We start from the raw sequence: 16,449 nt of genomic DNA on the forward strand, positions 1-16,449 counted from the left end.
TTGGGGATGCAGCTCAGGGGTTAAGCACTCATGGGTTCAATCCCTGGAACAAAAAAAAGTAAATAATTAATTTTTAAAAAGTGTTTATTCTCCAAAAGCAGAGAAATATTTATTTCCTGATTCAGTACAGCTGAAAATTTGATGAGTTAAACACAAACAAATGAAAATTTGAAACATTTATAGCTAACTGGATCTCACATTTCTTGTTTAAAATTTTATTAATATATCAAAGAAAAAAATGGAAGTGTTTTTCTTTTCTTTTCTTTTTTTTTTTTTTTTTAATTTTCTGCTACAGGGTGTGTGCAGACGGTTGCAATTATAGGACCAATCTTTGGCTTCCTGTTAGGCTCATTATGCGCCAAACTATATGTTGACATTGGCTTTGTAAATCTAGGTAAGGGGTTTATTTTTGCTTATTTATTTATCTTAGTTACTGTAGCTTTTTAAATGGGGACAGTGTGGAAAATATCAAATTGCTTTTATTAATAAAATGACAAGTTGTAATCTTTCATAAAATGAATATAACTCCATGTAAATATATTGATATGATCATCACATACCTTAGTAAGTGAAATAAGAAAAATGAGCAGTGATCAGAATGGGATGACCCCGGTTTGTTATTCAATGTTCCCTTTCTCACTTCTGGTTTGCCAGACTCAGTGCATCTCAGCATAGTGAAGGAAGACTGAACACATGGTTCCTTGTTGGGTCTTGTTGGTTTCAGATGTGTCAACATTAATTGCAGCTCCATGAATTGATAATATAGTACAAGGCTTGCCAGAAACACCTATGATTGAAAGTCTCTGGCAACCAAATTTCTCTCTTTTTTCTTACCAAACAGCATCATAACAAGACTGGTACTCCATCCAGAAGATTGCTCATTTAGAAAAGAAATATATTCCCATAGCTACTTCTTTGTTTCCAGCCCTGTGAGATGTAACCTCAAGAAACAGATGGCATTTATCTATTGTTTTCTTTTTTAAAATAAGTCCCCAAATTACTTTGAAACAAGAAAATGAGTCACTAGGAAAAAATATCTGGAATTGCATATTGAAATCATGTATTAAACTCAAGTATAAAATTCTTACACTTTTTAAATAAAATAAACTCTAAAACACGTCCTCAAAATGTTGTTTATTCATTCATTTGCCCCCTCAATATGATTTTATATTTACTGTATCCCATGTTATTCTACAGCAGTGAACACAAGAGTTGAATTCTTAGTCTTTGTGAAGTTTCAAAATCCAGTTGTAGAGACTCATATATAGGAGGAAGAATAGATGTGATGAAGACTATAGAGGAGAATTGTTAAGTGGAGCAGTTAGCGTGCAGTGATAAGCTCTTAATAACATTTACTAGGTAGACTGCAATGGCAACTGAGTCTACTTGTCAAAAGACATGTGTTTATTTTGTTGTCCTTTGACTGTGAGAGAGGTATAATGATATATTTTATAGGTTCCTACACAGAAAAAAAAACACTTAGTTTGATTAAAAAATTCCAATATTTACTTTTTAGTACCATGAGAGATGATGTGCAAAAGTAAAGTTTTTATGATACAGAAGATTGAAGTTTTATTTGCATATACAAATCTGGCTTCAGACCTAGAATAGCTCTGAAATATTATTAACCATATTAACCAAATTATTATCATTTGATAAATAACATTCTGTTGATTTAACCTCAATAATTCTTAAATTAGTCGTCTGTGTAATAAGAGATTTGTACTAGATTTGGGCTGGTGGGTGCATGGCATAACTCTGAGAAAAATCAGGCAGATATTCCATAGGTAAATCAAAAGAAGGTGGTACTGCTATGAGGCAGCTGGCGCATGAGGTTTTGATTGGCCTCTTCCTGCCAGGATTTTCACTGCAGACCCACAAGACACAGTGTGAGAATCATAAGACCCCTTCCCCAGTTTAGACTCTATACTGTTAACCAAAGGAAGTTCATCCTTCACTAACACCCTATTTCCTTCAAGGAGTGAGATAATCATAATGTTCAGATTAGGAAAAAATATCACGTATGAATTATTAGGTATTTTACGATGTGATAGAGATGATGCTAGGATTTGATTTTTTTTATAAGTAACTAAGTTCAATGCATTGGCTTTGCTGCACGTGCTACTTAGCCATCTTCTCTTTCAGACCATGTAACCATCACCCCAAAGGATCCCCAGTGGGTTGGTGCCTGGTGGCTTGGTTATCTCATAGCAGGAACCCTAAGTCTTCTTGCAGCTGCTCCTTTCTGGTGTTTACCCAGGAGTCTGCCAAGACCCCAAAGTGCAGAGGACTCCAATTCCTCCTCTGAGAAATCCAAATTTATTATTGATGATCACATAAACTATCAAACACCTCATGGAGAAAAAGTAAAAGTAATGGAGATGGCAAGAGGTAAGGTGAATTCTCCTTGAATTTGAAATACTTTCAGTTTTCCTATTAGGACTTTGGGGCACTTGTAAAAAATACCATTTTCTTCCCTTCCTGTGTTAAATATAAAAATATAAAAGAGAGAGAAACTTTCAGGAAGTGGAAATGGAGTTCAAAACATGAGCTTTATATTACAGGAAAACTGATTGGCCCACATGATCAGAAGTCTGGACAGCCTTCCTTACTTATACCCATGCTCTCACACCCCTCCAGTTTAGTCCTGCTCTTGTCTCCACCTGGGGTTGCTGCATCTGTCAGTCTGAGTGGGAAGAAAGGAAGAGTGAATCTTCAGGGTTTTCAAGCCATTAGCAGCCAAGAGCCATCCATTTGAGAAATGTGTACCAATGCATGTCTCCCACTAGCCATCAAAGGAATCAGTGTGGAGCAGGCAAAAAGGCCTAGTGAATTCCCTTCATGGAAATGGGTAGCCAACAAATCCTCCCCTTCCTCATTTCCCTTAGGCAATATTGTATTCACACTATAGAAATTCTTCAGTTTCCAACTGTTTGGCTGCATAATAGGAAGAAAAGAGAATGCCCAAGCTCCTTTCTAATTCTGAATACATGTGTGAAGTGAAGGTAACATCCATATTTCTTTCCTTGTGATTGTGATCCCCAGTTTGAAGACTAAAGACCAAAAAACACCTGTGACTCTTATTTGGACGATGAGTGGTTATTCTCATTCCCTTGGTTTTAACCCTCATCAGGGTTCCTAGCTGATGTACAGCTCTAACAGTCTGTCTTACATGCTTGCAGAAGCAACTGTCTATGTCCGGATCGAACCTGGCCATATTGGAGTCCAGATGTGTACATATGATGTATTTGTACGCCACACTGAATGCTCCTGAACACTATGTCACAGGGACCCAGCTGTCTACATCCTGCTGCCACATTTCTGTCTTATACCAAGGGTGACACTGTTTTTAATTATTTTATGTTATTTGTCTTACAGATTTCCTTCCATCGCTGAAGACTCTTTTTGGAAACCCAGTGTACTTCTTATATTTGTGTGCAAGCACCATTCAGTTCAATTCTCTCTTTGGCATGGTAACATATAAACCAAAGTACATCGAGCAGCAGTATGGACAGTCTTCCTCCAAAGCCAACTTTGTTATTGGTGTGCTGACCTTCATAATTTCCCATGGTTACTGTCTTACATGCATCTTGCTAACTTTAGTAGTCATAGATTGTATCAATATTTAGACTGAAGGTAACTTAAGGTATTTTAGATGAACTTTAAAAATAAGTATAAAAAATCCAGTAGAGTAAAATATTTAGTCTGTGGCAAAACTGTGTAGCAAGAATCATTTGTAACTGTGTGTGACCCAGAAAGAACTGCTTGCAGTTTTTGAAGAAATAGTATCACATAGACCTACTGTGTACTTTATTAAGACATTGTTAATGCTGGATATTTGTGTTTCAAGTTTAGCTGAGACATCACACCCATGGCAATTTTGCATGAACAGTTTCTAGGATTATATAAAATGGGTATTTAGATTAGGTTAAAGGGTATTCACCAAAAAACAAAACTTATATTTGCTCAGAGTCAAAGGATTTTTCTGACTCCTGCCATTATAGTTATTTAAAGGGTTTGAATTCTGGCACTTCAGTACAATCAGTAATGAGAAAAAAATTTAAGGACTAAGAAAAGCTTGAAGAAATGAATGAAGAGCCAGAGTTTTCATATAAGTGAGCAACTGGAAGTAACTGGATACCTTTAAAACCTAGATTATTCCTTTAGTTCATGAATATATCATTTAATCTTACTGTTTCAGGGCAGAAAATATACTCTATTTCTTATGACATGTTCTTTTATTATACTCAATTATTAAAAAGAATTTATTTTTCATAAAAAATTTCATGGCTGGCACTGTGGCACATGCCTGTAATCCAAGCAATGTAGGAGGCTGAGGCCAGAGAATCACAAGTTCAAAGCCAACCTCAGCAACTAAGTGAGGCCCTAAGCAACTTAGTGAGACCCTGTCTCTAAATAAAAAAAAAAAAAATTAAAAAGGGCTGAGGATGTGACTTAGTAGTTGAGTGTCCCAGGGTTTAATCTCTAATATTAAAAGAAAAAAACAAAACAAAACAAAAAACCTCTTCATATATCTGTCTCTGAGAGAGGAAAGCATATTTTGTACTTTTAGAGATATAATTTTCCTGTAATGATCTCTGATAATGGGCACTTAGCAGATACTAAATTAATCAACCCTTCAAATATGGGTTACTCTCCAAAATTCTAGATGATAAAAGGTTTGATTACTAAACTTTTTTTTTGCTTTAAACATTATTGTTTCATATTATTATTGACCATTTTACCTGAAGAAACATTTTAGAATTATTTTTCCCAAACCCCATCTAAGTCAATCATGAAAAAGGAAAAGGAAAATGAAGAAGACCATCTTCTCCCCAGGGATTGCAGTGGCAGGACACACCTTAGCGTGTGCATAATGATGAATAAGTTTTTTTTTTTATTTTCAAATCATGATACATCACTTAGCTCCAGAGGAAATGGAACCTGGGACAGAGGGAGAGCTAGCTGTTTCTATCTGCACATTTTAAAAATTAGAAGAATATATTAGTGTTAATTAACTTGGCTCAAGAGTAACTGCTTCTGTTTAATTATTTTCTATTATCTGTTTTTGTTTTTAAGATACTAATCAAGTGCCTTTTAGCTGACTTTTGTCACTTTGGGGTTCTAGAATACTCTCATTTGCCACACCCATAAATATCAGTTCAGCTGGAGAAGCATTTCTTCAACTGCATGATTATGCCCCCTTCAAGCTTGGAGGCTTTCTAATATGGTCATTTTAATGCTAATTCATGTAGCCCGTATTCGTCTCAAAAGGGATGGAACAAATTACCCTTGTGTTAATATCTATCCACATGTGATGAATGCATTTTTAAAATAAAGTCATATAATAGTAAGCTAAAAATAATTATATATTTGATATTTTGGGTTCTATAAAACTTAGTTAAGAGGCTGAACATACGAATTTAGAAAGAAAGAACAAAAGAAAGTAGGTGGAAGGAAGGAAGAAAGGAAATTTGCTCATTGCTCATTAAAGATAAAACACTAGATGTCAGTGTTTTATTTTCACTTAACTATTTCATCCTGGGTTGTGAGTCAGAGGCTTGAGAATTTGAGATGATTGTTTATCACAGCAAATGCTGAGTTTGTAGTTGTACCTGTCTGATGGCTAGAATTTATACAAGTTTCAGCTTTTCTTAGTATTTTGAAAAAAATTATTGTCTCAAAACCTAAAATAATGTGAGCATCAGGATTGACTGATACACAGTATGAGAAATGAATTCTAATTAGCAGAGAAGTTGTTTACTGTTGAGTGCCAAATTGTTCTCTGTTGTTATACCTTTTATAGACTAACCAACAAGGTACCAAAGAGCCTCTTTTCCCAAGTCTTTCCCAGCACAGAGATTCCATTCTTTAGTCCACTCCCAATACTCTTTGTAAATCTGATAGAAATTAATTTTAATTGTGCCAGATATTGTGTTAAGAACCTTTCATGAATAATTTTAATTCATTACCTTAACAACATGTAAGGGTTGAGCATTCCAAATTCAAAATGCTGACATGAAGCCACAAGTGAAAAATTCCATGCCTGACCTTAAGCATCTGTCACAGTTACAAGTTCAGGCACATCTAAAGTATTATATAAAATGACCTCCAGACTATGAGTATAAGGTGTATATGAAACATAAATGAATTTCTTGTTTAGAATTGAGTCCCATCACTAAAATGTATCATTATGTATCGGCAGATATTCCAAAATCTGAAAAAATAAAAATAAAAAATCTAAACTACTTCAATCCCATTCAAATAATGGATGCTCAAGTAGTAACTCCACATTACAGGTGAGGAGACATGTTTAGAGACGTTCAGAGAATGATCTGCAGTTGCACAGCTATGAAGTGGCAGAATGAGATCCAAACCCAAGCATTGGGGTTCCCAGGGTTCAAGCTCTTCCCCATTCTGTGGGATCTCTTCCTAGAGTAGATTTTAACCCACATTTATTTGATAACTAAGTGAGGTTGTTTACTATTTATCAAGGACACTATCTTCCAAATCCCTTGAAGGTGAGATGGTATATTCTAGTCATAGAAAGCCTGAGCCTTGACTTTGGACTCCCTGCTTCCAAAGCTAGCTTTACCAGTTGCTAACTATGACAGTGAACAAACTGCTCTCTGAGTGAAGATAACAGTATGCCTCCTCTTGTAGTGAAGAATAAATGCTTAGCTAAGTGGACTATACATTATAAGTAAATAAATATATGGTGTTCTTGTTGTTACTGGGATGGAGACCAGCCAAGGGGCTAAGAAGCTGGAACAAAAATAAATAAATAAATTTTGTTGGGCCAGAAAATGGAAACCGATACTTCTGTTTTTTTTTTAATTCTCTACTTTCCATGTGTTTATTATTTTTTTTTATGTAAAACCTTAAGGAGCATTAATGGTAACATACTTGCCACCTGACTTTAACTGCTAACTCTGGGATTAGACCAGAAAGACATCAATTCATAGATTTATTGATTAATCAATTTATTGATTTCAGTACTTATTCATTTAATATTCCATGTTAAACATTATACCAGTCGGGGTTCTGAGACTTTGACTCCATGACTTTCATGAAAAACTCTTGATACATGTTAGTAAATGATAGTGACTGAATATTTCTATAAGTTAAATTGACAAAATAGTCTAATATTACATCAGGAAATATTTCCTTTTTTTGGTATAATTTTTTGGGAGATCTATGTGAGTACACTTAGATTTCTTGGAGATTCACAGAATAACATATTTTCCTTATTCCTCAGGGCTCATCAACATACCTGCAGTGGCCCTTGGAATATTCTCTGGGGGAATAGTCATGAAAAAGTTCAGAATCAGTGTATGTGGAGCTGCAAAACTCTACTTGGGATCATCTGTCTTTGGTTACCTTTTCTTCCTTTCCCTCTTTGCTCTGGGCTGTGAAAATTCTGATGTGGCTGGACTGACCATCTCCTACCAAGGGTATGTTTCTTCATCATACAATTTGAGGAGATTGATTTGTTTATTAGAGTTTTAAAATAAGGTAATTTTACTTTTAAGTATCATAACTATGGAAAAAGAATAATTGCTTTATCATGGAATAACTCGTGATACTTTAAAACTTTTGTTTTTGTTTTGTTGCTGTCACCAAAATTTGTCATTTCCCTTATATTTGAATATCTTTTGGAAGCATAAAAGATGTCAAATCCACACCTTACATTAGAAAAATCAACCTGATAAATGACACAGTCTGATTGTGGAAATACAGACATTGAATCTTGCCTCTGCCTGTTCTTAGTGGAGTGATGTTTTATGGGTTATTTAAACCAGTCCAGCTTCCATTTCCCCAGTTTTAAAATAAAAAATAATAATTTCCTGTTAAGGTTTTCTAAGGCCTAGTAAGATCTTGTAGACCAAAGTGATTAGTACTTGTCTGACACAAAGTAAGTGTTCCATTGCAAGCAATTGTTTTTCCTCCCTTAGGGAATTTGGGTAACTAGACTGGTCTCTCTGCCATCCTCTATGGTCTCTGTTGAACTCAAATCGCAGGGAATTTTAGGAGAGAATGGCTGTCCCTACTCTAGTGACGCCCACAACAGCTAGGTGTCTTACAGTGGATCAGAAGAATATTTACTATTTATATTTATTGTACCACTGTCATCCATGGTGGGTGAATAGATTGCTTAGTCTCCAGAGTCTGTCTCTCTTAATACAAGGCTAGATCTTGTGGTTCCTATTTCACCATTTTCTTTATGGGTCCTTCCCATCTCTTTGCCTCTTAACACAAGTTTCCAGAGGTAACTTCCTTCATTCTTTCACCCATCTTTACATTATTTGTTTAAAAACATTATTGGGCCCCTTTGATGGACCAGGCCAACCTCCTGGATTATATCTGCCTGACTACCTGTGCCGCAGTCTTGGCTGGGCACAAGATCACGAGCCACCACAGCTTTGTAGATTCAAACAGCAATTCTTTATACCCGAACTCACACCGGCCTCTACACACACGTTCTGGGGAAATCCAAGTTCTGCTCGCCCAATTCACGTCCCAAATACTTTCTCAATTCCACGAGAACTCAACGGGAACTCAGGCAGCAGGATACGCCCTATTCCCAGCAGCAATAACCTTAAACCTGGAACTGCCTTAAATCCAGATTGTCCTAAACCGGGAACACCCTAAACCCAAATTATCCTAAACCTGGATACTTCCTAAAACCTGCAGGATACACCCTAAACCTGGATCCACCCTCGTCCTTGAGCAGGGTCACCTTTCTCAAACACACATGCAATGTCACAGCGAATTTCCAAGGCAAGTCCATTTAACATGGGGTACGCTGGCAAGGAAATTTCGATGCGTCATTCCTACTTGGCAATGGCCCTCAGCATCTCCCCCCTTCTGATTAATTAAACAACAAGCAATGTGGCTTGGACTTGCCTTGGAAATTCGCTGTGACATTCCTACTTGGCAATGGCCCTCAGCATACCTGGACCTCTGCCAGGGGCCCAAGGCAAGCACTCTGGGCACTATTCTAAACCTGTCTTTTGGGGCTTCTTGCTTCTTGCTCTCCAGCTCTCTTCTTACTCCTTCTTCCATGCTTATCTGACTTGTCTTTATGCTCTGACTTCTGTTGCCTTCATTGAACTTGTTTCTTCTGTTGACTGAGCACAAGTTTTACTTTTTACCATTTAAGATGTTCAGGAAAAACAGTGTGAAGTCCATAAATTATGTCTTCTGGGAGTTCTTACAGTAGTGTCATTAGACTTAACTGGGTAAATTATCACCTTGGTAATCAGCAACATAGATTTAGAATGTTAGTTGTACATATTAAATTGCAAGAAGATTCTGGACAGAGTAGAAACTCTGTGTCATTTTTAACAGTCCCTATGATCCTTATGGTAGATGGACAGTGGGAGACAAATTAATACTTTTTACTTTACAAAACATGCTTTTATTTTCTCACTTGTATCCTCCAAACATCTTTATAAGCTTAGTTTTGTTTTCTTTGTAACTATTTTCCCCAAATTAAAGTCTGTCAATGGTAAAAATCTTGAATTTGAATACATTCATGACTCAAAGTCTAGTGTAGTTTCTACAAGAACATATTTTTCTAAGTTATAAGCAAACATAAACAGATAGCAACCTCAATAGCTGTTGAAAGTATATTTACATAATCAAAGATGATTATGCTGCTGCTGCCAACAATGCAATTTTGGTATCTGGGATTGAACCCAGGAGTGCTTAACAACTGAGCTGCATCCCTAGCCTTTTTAGATTTTTGTTTGTTTGTTTGTTTTTTGAGACAAGATCTCCCTAAGTTGCTTAGAGCCTGGCTAACTTGCCGAGGCTGGCTCTGAACTTGTGATCATCCTACCTCAGCCTTCCAGGTTGCTGGGATAATAAATGTTCACCCCTGTGCTTGGAAAAGATTAAATATTTTTAAAGAAATAAAAGGTAGTATATTCTTTGAGAATTAGCCTTTTCAAAGCAGTCACTTTGAAAGACCATAATAGCATTGCATTGCAATAAGGCAATTGTTTAAAACATTTTGAAACTCCTCTTTTGAAATTGCTTTCCACATGTTTTACAATATCCACAATAATGGAAAATACTTAACTTTTGAGAATTGTTTTACTACTGGAAGCAGCCAAAAGAAATGGCAATATCACTGAGAAAATCTTTCACCTTTCAACATAAATGTTTTGAAAGAAAAATTTCATTGGGATTTAAACATTCTGGCATATTTGTTAAAAGTCTTCTTATAATTAAAATATTGAATTACAATTCCACTGTCAACACTTTTTTCATAAAATTTGTATGTGATTAATTTCTTCCTTAGGTGTAAATTTAAACTTACTTTCAGTAATGTAAAATAATGCTTCCCATGAATTGCCCCACAATGCTTTGTTCCAAAAGAAAATTTTTATTCTGGACACTTGAAAAAACACTGTAGACAAGCTTTAGATGTGGGAATGACAGAAACCTTTATTCTGCAGTAATGAGAGTAACCCTGATGTGAGATAAAAATCTAGAACCAAGGCACCTGGAAATGTTCTACTTCCAGGTTTGTCACCAAAAAATTATGTGATTTTTGAGTAAGTTACCTATACACTTTGGACCAGACCTTCCATTTGTCAAATGAGAGGCTGGCCTAAATTACTTTAAATTTCTTTCCAGTTCCAACCTTCCACAATCTCGGCCCCATAGTATTCATAGTGACCTGATTTTTTACTTTCAAAGACTAATTTTAATAGTTTCAGATACTAACAGCCTCAGCTAATAGTTAATACTTTATGGAAGAAAATAGGATTTAATATTCCTGTAGGACTTTCCAGGGGTCCTGAATACCCTTTCACTCTTTGGAGTGATTTTTAGATGATCAAATCCATAGCAGTTTGAGGGTCATGGAATTGAGGCCAAATGACTGATTCCTTCTCCAAAATAAAATACAGTTTTTCTATGATGATTGACTTCCTATAATTCTTATTTCTTAGTCTACCATGTGCAAGGAATTCTTGATGCTAGAAATGAAGGAGTGAATAAAACAAATGGATCTTACCCTCATTGAATATACATTCCAGTGTGTTATTTGTTCATATAATCCCTCAAATATCTTTGTTTAAAAAAAAACAGGGGTAGGCATGAGCAAAGACATAAATAAATTCAAAATGGAAGAGGAAAAGGTGAATTATAAAGACCCAATGGGTGTAATATAGGGAGTATATATAAGTGGTTATCATTGCTATAGTGTCCTTTGAGAAGAACAGAGGGCTACAAATAGTGCAAAAGAGTAAGAGTTAAAGTGTTAGACCATCTGGCATGAGGAAAATTGAGGGAGGGAGAATTCTGATAGAGATGAAGGGAGAATATGAGAGAACAAAATAGAACAAAATGAAGGGAAAGAAAAGAGAGAAACCAATCAATATACAGAATAACCATAAAAAAGAGCCAGCACCTTGAAGGAAAATATTGCTTTATTCGGACTTATAGCCATCTTCCATCTTCTGAAAGCTAAAATTAGGAGGTTTCAAATAAAATTTTAGGACTAAATGATCAGGTAATTTATTGATATAACATGTGCAATCAGTAAGCAAGAATGATATAAGACATGGAAGAGATCCATACTGTGGAGAATATACAGGAGGAAGGACAGGTGACCTTAAAATGCACTGTTGGTAAGACATCAATAAGTAGATGGGTAGCTCCTACAAAAGTTGAAAGTGTGCTGGATGCTAACTGTTTGGCTGTTTTTTTTTTTCCTGACATCTTACCATTAGCACTGTTCATTCTATTGATATTCAGAAAATCATGAAAGAAACAAAACCCCACCCACACGCACCTGAATTGCAATGAAATTGGGTCATAAATTGTTCTAGAAGTTTACTTTCCTCCCTTATAGTCGTGTTTCTGCACCTTTGCATATAAACCCATTAGAGGATCCCAGAGGCAGGAAACTGGAGCTAAGTGGGCATTGTGTGAATTTGTAAGCTGTCAAGATAACTTTCAAGAGGAAGCTGGGTAGTAGTCAACTCATTTAAGTATCAGACACTAGCATTTCTGATGACAACTGTGTTTCCAAAAGGCACCTTTGTTAGCACTACCATGTATGTCTCTCAAGAACATTGACTTTTGAAAATAGTAGGGTGCTGCCTGCTAAGAGGTAATGATTTATGCTGTTGCATTTCTTTTCAGAACCAAACCTGTCTCTTATCATGAACGAGCTCTCTTTTCAGATTGCAACTCAAGATGCAAATGTTCAGAGACAAAATGGGAACCTATGTGTGGTGAAAATGGAATCACATATGCATCAGCTTGTCTTGCTGGTTGTCAAGCCTCCAACAGGACTGGAAAGAGTGTTGTAAGAACCTCCTCCCCCATAGTATAAGATCATAAGCCTGTTATCCTGTAGAACTACCCTCCCTTCAGGGACCCAGCAGCAGATCACACTGATAGGAACCCTGGCTCTTACCCTTCCTTTCTCTTTCATGTGAAAATAGGAAATTCATCACCATTCCTAGTAGATCTAAAGTAAACAGAGGATAGTCTATTTCTCTCATTTTGCTTAGAAGGAGTATTAGTCATGAATAATGAAGTCCCCATCTTATGATTATACCAAGTTTCCTTACCCAAAGACCAATAGTCCTTGGAGATTTTAGGGGCATGACAAATAGAAGCCTGTGGTAGGCAGTCTATGTCAAGAGGTGTTGGCCCACGAGTCCAGGAGCTGATTATTTGAGAAGGTTGATAGTTGGGGAAAGTTCTGAGATAAGGAAATCTGTGTGGTAATGAAAAGGATAGGTGGGATAGAATAGAGGGTTTCTACATTATAGAAGAGAGATATGAGCTGGAAATCTCAGTAAGAAGCTGTCTCAGTTAGTACAGACTGCTGTAACACATACACCATAGACTGGGTGGCTGAAACAACAAACATTTCTCATAGTTCTAGAGCCTGGGAAGTTCAAAATGAAGGTGCCAGCAGATCAAGGGCCTTAAGAGAGTTAGCTTCCTGGTTATCTTCTCCTTCTTCCCTCAGCCTTCCCTCTCTGCCTCAGCTAACAGAGAGGGCGGGCAAGATGTCTCTTATGAGGGCTATGACCTCATGACCCAATTCCCACCCAATGGCCTTCCATCTAAATACCATCACATTGGGCATTAATATTTCAATATGAGAATTCAGGACAAGCATTTGGTTCATAATGAAAACCAATTGTGAAGGATATTATGCTCTTAAATCTTAAGTGACCCTTGTAAACACGTTTACATTCCTGCCCAAACATGGGCTCTTCCTTACACTCACTGCGTCAAACCACTTGTGACTGATGAAATCTGCCTTTCTTTGGCAGTATTAAAGGGCTGAAGGGTGAAGCACGTGTATATGCTTATCAGCTGAATAGAAATGCTTAGGTAAATGCACATGAAGATAAAGTTTGTGGATTCTTTTCTCAGATGATTTTTCTGTTGTTTTGGCATTTTATTCAAACCAGAAAGGATTGGCCTCTAGCAACAGTGAATAAGACTTTGACCTGTCTGAAATTTGAGTTTTCACCATCATCTTCTCTTCTATTTCCTTTCCATTTGTTCCTTCCAGCTACTACTCTTTTGCCCAGAACTGCATAAAAGATCTTAACTTGAGTACCCATTGCCACCACAGAATAAGATAGGTGCTTTAAAAACAAAATTGCATTTAAATCTTGTGGTCTTCAAGTAGTTGGGTATTTTATATATTTTCTTCATGTGAGAATTGAGACACTAATAAGGAACTAATATCACACATCTAATGAGGGTTAGGAGTCATAATTTAAACATGTTCTTCCTCCCCCACCCTTTTTTGGGTACTGGGAATTGAACTCAGGGACATTTGCCCACTGAGCCACATCCCCAGCCCTATTTTATATTTTATTTAGAGACAGGGTCTCACTGAGTTGCTTAATGCCTCTTGATTGCTGAAGCTGGCTTTGAACTCACCATCCTGCCTCAGCCTCACCTCGAGCCTCTGGGATTACAGACATGTGCCACACCCAGTTTCTCAAACATTTTCAATTTAACAACAACAAAAACTGTATTGCTACTCTTCCTAGAAAAGGAAATGTCAGCTTTATTTTAATTCTTTATCAAAAATCACAATTCACAAACTCTTCTGTGATAAAAATGACAACTAATTATAAATATATATAAAAATATATATTTAAGAACATATACATACAATGAAATGAAATTTTACAAATGATTTTTACAGAAATAAACTATTGAAGGATTTTAAAAGTTGTCTCTCTTCAGTCAAACTTCAGTTGAAATTTTATGTATCATGATTTTTTTCCTAACGACCAACATAAATTCCCCCAAATATGCACATTTATTCAACAAATTTTTATAAAATACCTGAAACAAAGGGTCAATTGGGTGTCTATTTGATAACAAAGCAGTGTCTGTCTGTATCAAGATTGTATTCTAATGGAGAAATAATGTTTAACAATTGAAAAACAAGTAGGTGATATCCGGATAGGCATTGTGAAAAAAATAAGTTAGGCTGAGAAGATGGAGTGATGGGGGGGGGTGCTATTTTGAATGAGTGGTTGTGGAAATGGTCACTAGTTAAGTATCTGAACAGAAACCTGAAAGGAGGGTACCATCCACGTAGTTTTCTAGGAGAGGAGATATGTTGACAGAGGAAATAGCAAGGCCATGAGGCAATAGGTAACTTTCCATGTTGGGGGGCGGGGGGTGTCAGGGGGCAAGGGCCATATGTGTGGTCAAAACAGGAGAGCAGGAAGGGCATTGATTGACATGGTGGAGAATGTGTAAACAACTATAAAGATTTGCGATTTCAGGTAAATGTATTAATGAGCAACCACTGAAAGGTTGAAGTATTGATGCAACCCAAGTGCCACTTTTTAAAAGATTTACTTTGGTTAGTATGCAGAAAACAGACTATAGCTAAATAAGAGTAGAAACAGGTTGACCACAAAGAGACCACTGCAATAATCAGAGCAAGAAATAATGTGACTTAGACATGGAAGTGGTAGTAAAGGAGGTCAGGTGCGGTTGGATCTAGTAGAATTTTCTTGATTGTTCTGCAAGATTTGTACTTTTTAGACCAACCATCTGCTCTTTGATATTGGAATATCATATCTCTAGGGATTTCCCCTTGTGCAATATACTTTAACATGTAAAAAAAAATAAGACTATTTTTTCCATTTTTATATAATGAATTTATACTACACCGTAGAATCTTTTTAAATAAATATCTTTGATTTTATTTCATTATTTCCTCAATAATTGGACTTTCCTGTATTGTATTGCAGATATTTTATAACTGTACCTGTGTGGGAATGGCAACCTTTAAATCAGGAAATTCTTCAGGCGTGGTGGGCAGATGTCAAAAAGATAATGGATGTCCCAGAATGTTTCTGTATTTCCTTGTAATTTCTGTCATCACCTCCTATACTTTATCCCTAGGTGGCATACCTGGATATATATTACTTCTGAGGTGAGTACTGATTCTCTCCTCACCAATTTGATGTAAGACATAAATTCTTTTTCTGTGGAATCATCATGACACCTCATAACCTTTTCAGGGAATTTGTCCCACACCCTTGTTCCACTTTTATGTGGCTTCCACTTTAGTATACAAAATGTAGATGAACAGAATTTTTTGGTAAAAAATGTTTGAAAACTGTTGGTCTAGAGCAGTGTTAGTGCCTTTGTCATTGTAGTTATTCAGTAAATACTGTAGGTTGTTTCTGATGATAGTATTAACTAGCACAGATAAATTGTGTTTTAGATTAAATACACTTTTACCAAGTTATGGGAGATATAATTTAAGATAATTCTAAAGTTCACCTAATACTACAATGTTTGTGTTTATTATTTTGATCTATAGGTTATTATTTTCTGCATATTCTTGCATTTTATTGGAATTATCATGGGTGATTTCATGTCTTTGAATCCATTGAGAATCCCAATCTATGCATATCGTGTCAATACCTAAACATTTTTGCATATAAAACCCTGATTTTTATAATGATGCATTCCTTTGCATGTTTTAAATTGATATGTAAAAGGACATATATAATAAGTTGAAAAGTCCAAATTTACTGGAAATCAATCTTTTGTGACATGACTTGAGTGGTTTTCAAATTAATTCTCATATCCAAGGATGAATACTAAGTTTTTCTAGGCTGAAACTTTTCAAAAGTATTGCATGCAGTTTTTAATTTCTCAGTTTTTATTATGGAAATCAATTAAGAAAGAAAAATAGGAAATAGAGCTTACCATCTACAAATTTGCAGTTCTCAATGGTTTAAGAGATATCTGTGTTGAAAATTGGGAGTGTGAGTTTGAGAAATGTACAAGCTTTGCCTTTCCATTTTCATACCAGTGTGGCTACTTCTTTAACACCTAATACTGTGCCAGGTCGTTACCTGGGCCAAGTGAAAATCAGATTGCTTCCTGTAGAAAGGAGTCATTTGAATGAACCAT

At 36.1% G+C, this 16,449-nt stretch overlaps 1 protein-coding gene across 1 annotated transcript in view; it reads left to right on the plus strand.

Moving 5' to 3' along the window:
* Positions 1-16,449, plus strand: part of SLCO1C1 (solute carrier organic anion transporter family member 1C1) — a gene marked incomplete at its 3' end in the record, with an annotated part of 51,388 nt that overhangs the window by 23,738 nt on the left and 11,201 nt on the right. Inside the window, exons 7-12 of the mRNA XM_081311906.1 lie at positions 296-394; positions 2,146-2,391; positions 3,379-3,543; positions 7,259-7,454; positions 12,163-12,328; positions 15,273-15,457. Coding sequence (XP_081168032.1) covers positions 296-394; positions 2,146-2,391; positions 3,379-3,543; positions 7,259-7,454; positions 12,163-12,328; positions 15,273-15,457 — 1,057 coding nt within the window. The remainder of the gene's footprint in view (positions 1-295; positions 395-2,145; positions 2,392-3,378; positions 3,544-7,258; positions 7,455-12,162; positions 12,329-15,272; positions 15,458-16,449) is intronic.

This window comes from Spermophilus citellus (assembly GCF_964194105.1).
Source record: "Spermophilus citellus genome assembly, chromosome: 10".
Taxonomy (NCBI): Eukaryota; Metazoa; Chordata; class Mammalia; order Rodentia; family Sciuridae; genus Spermophilus; species Spermophilus citellus.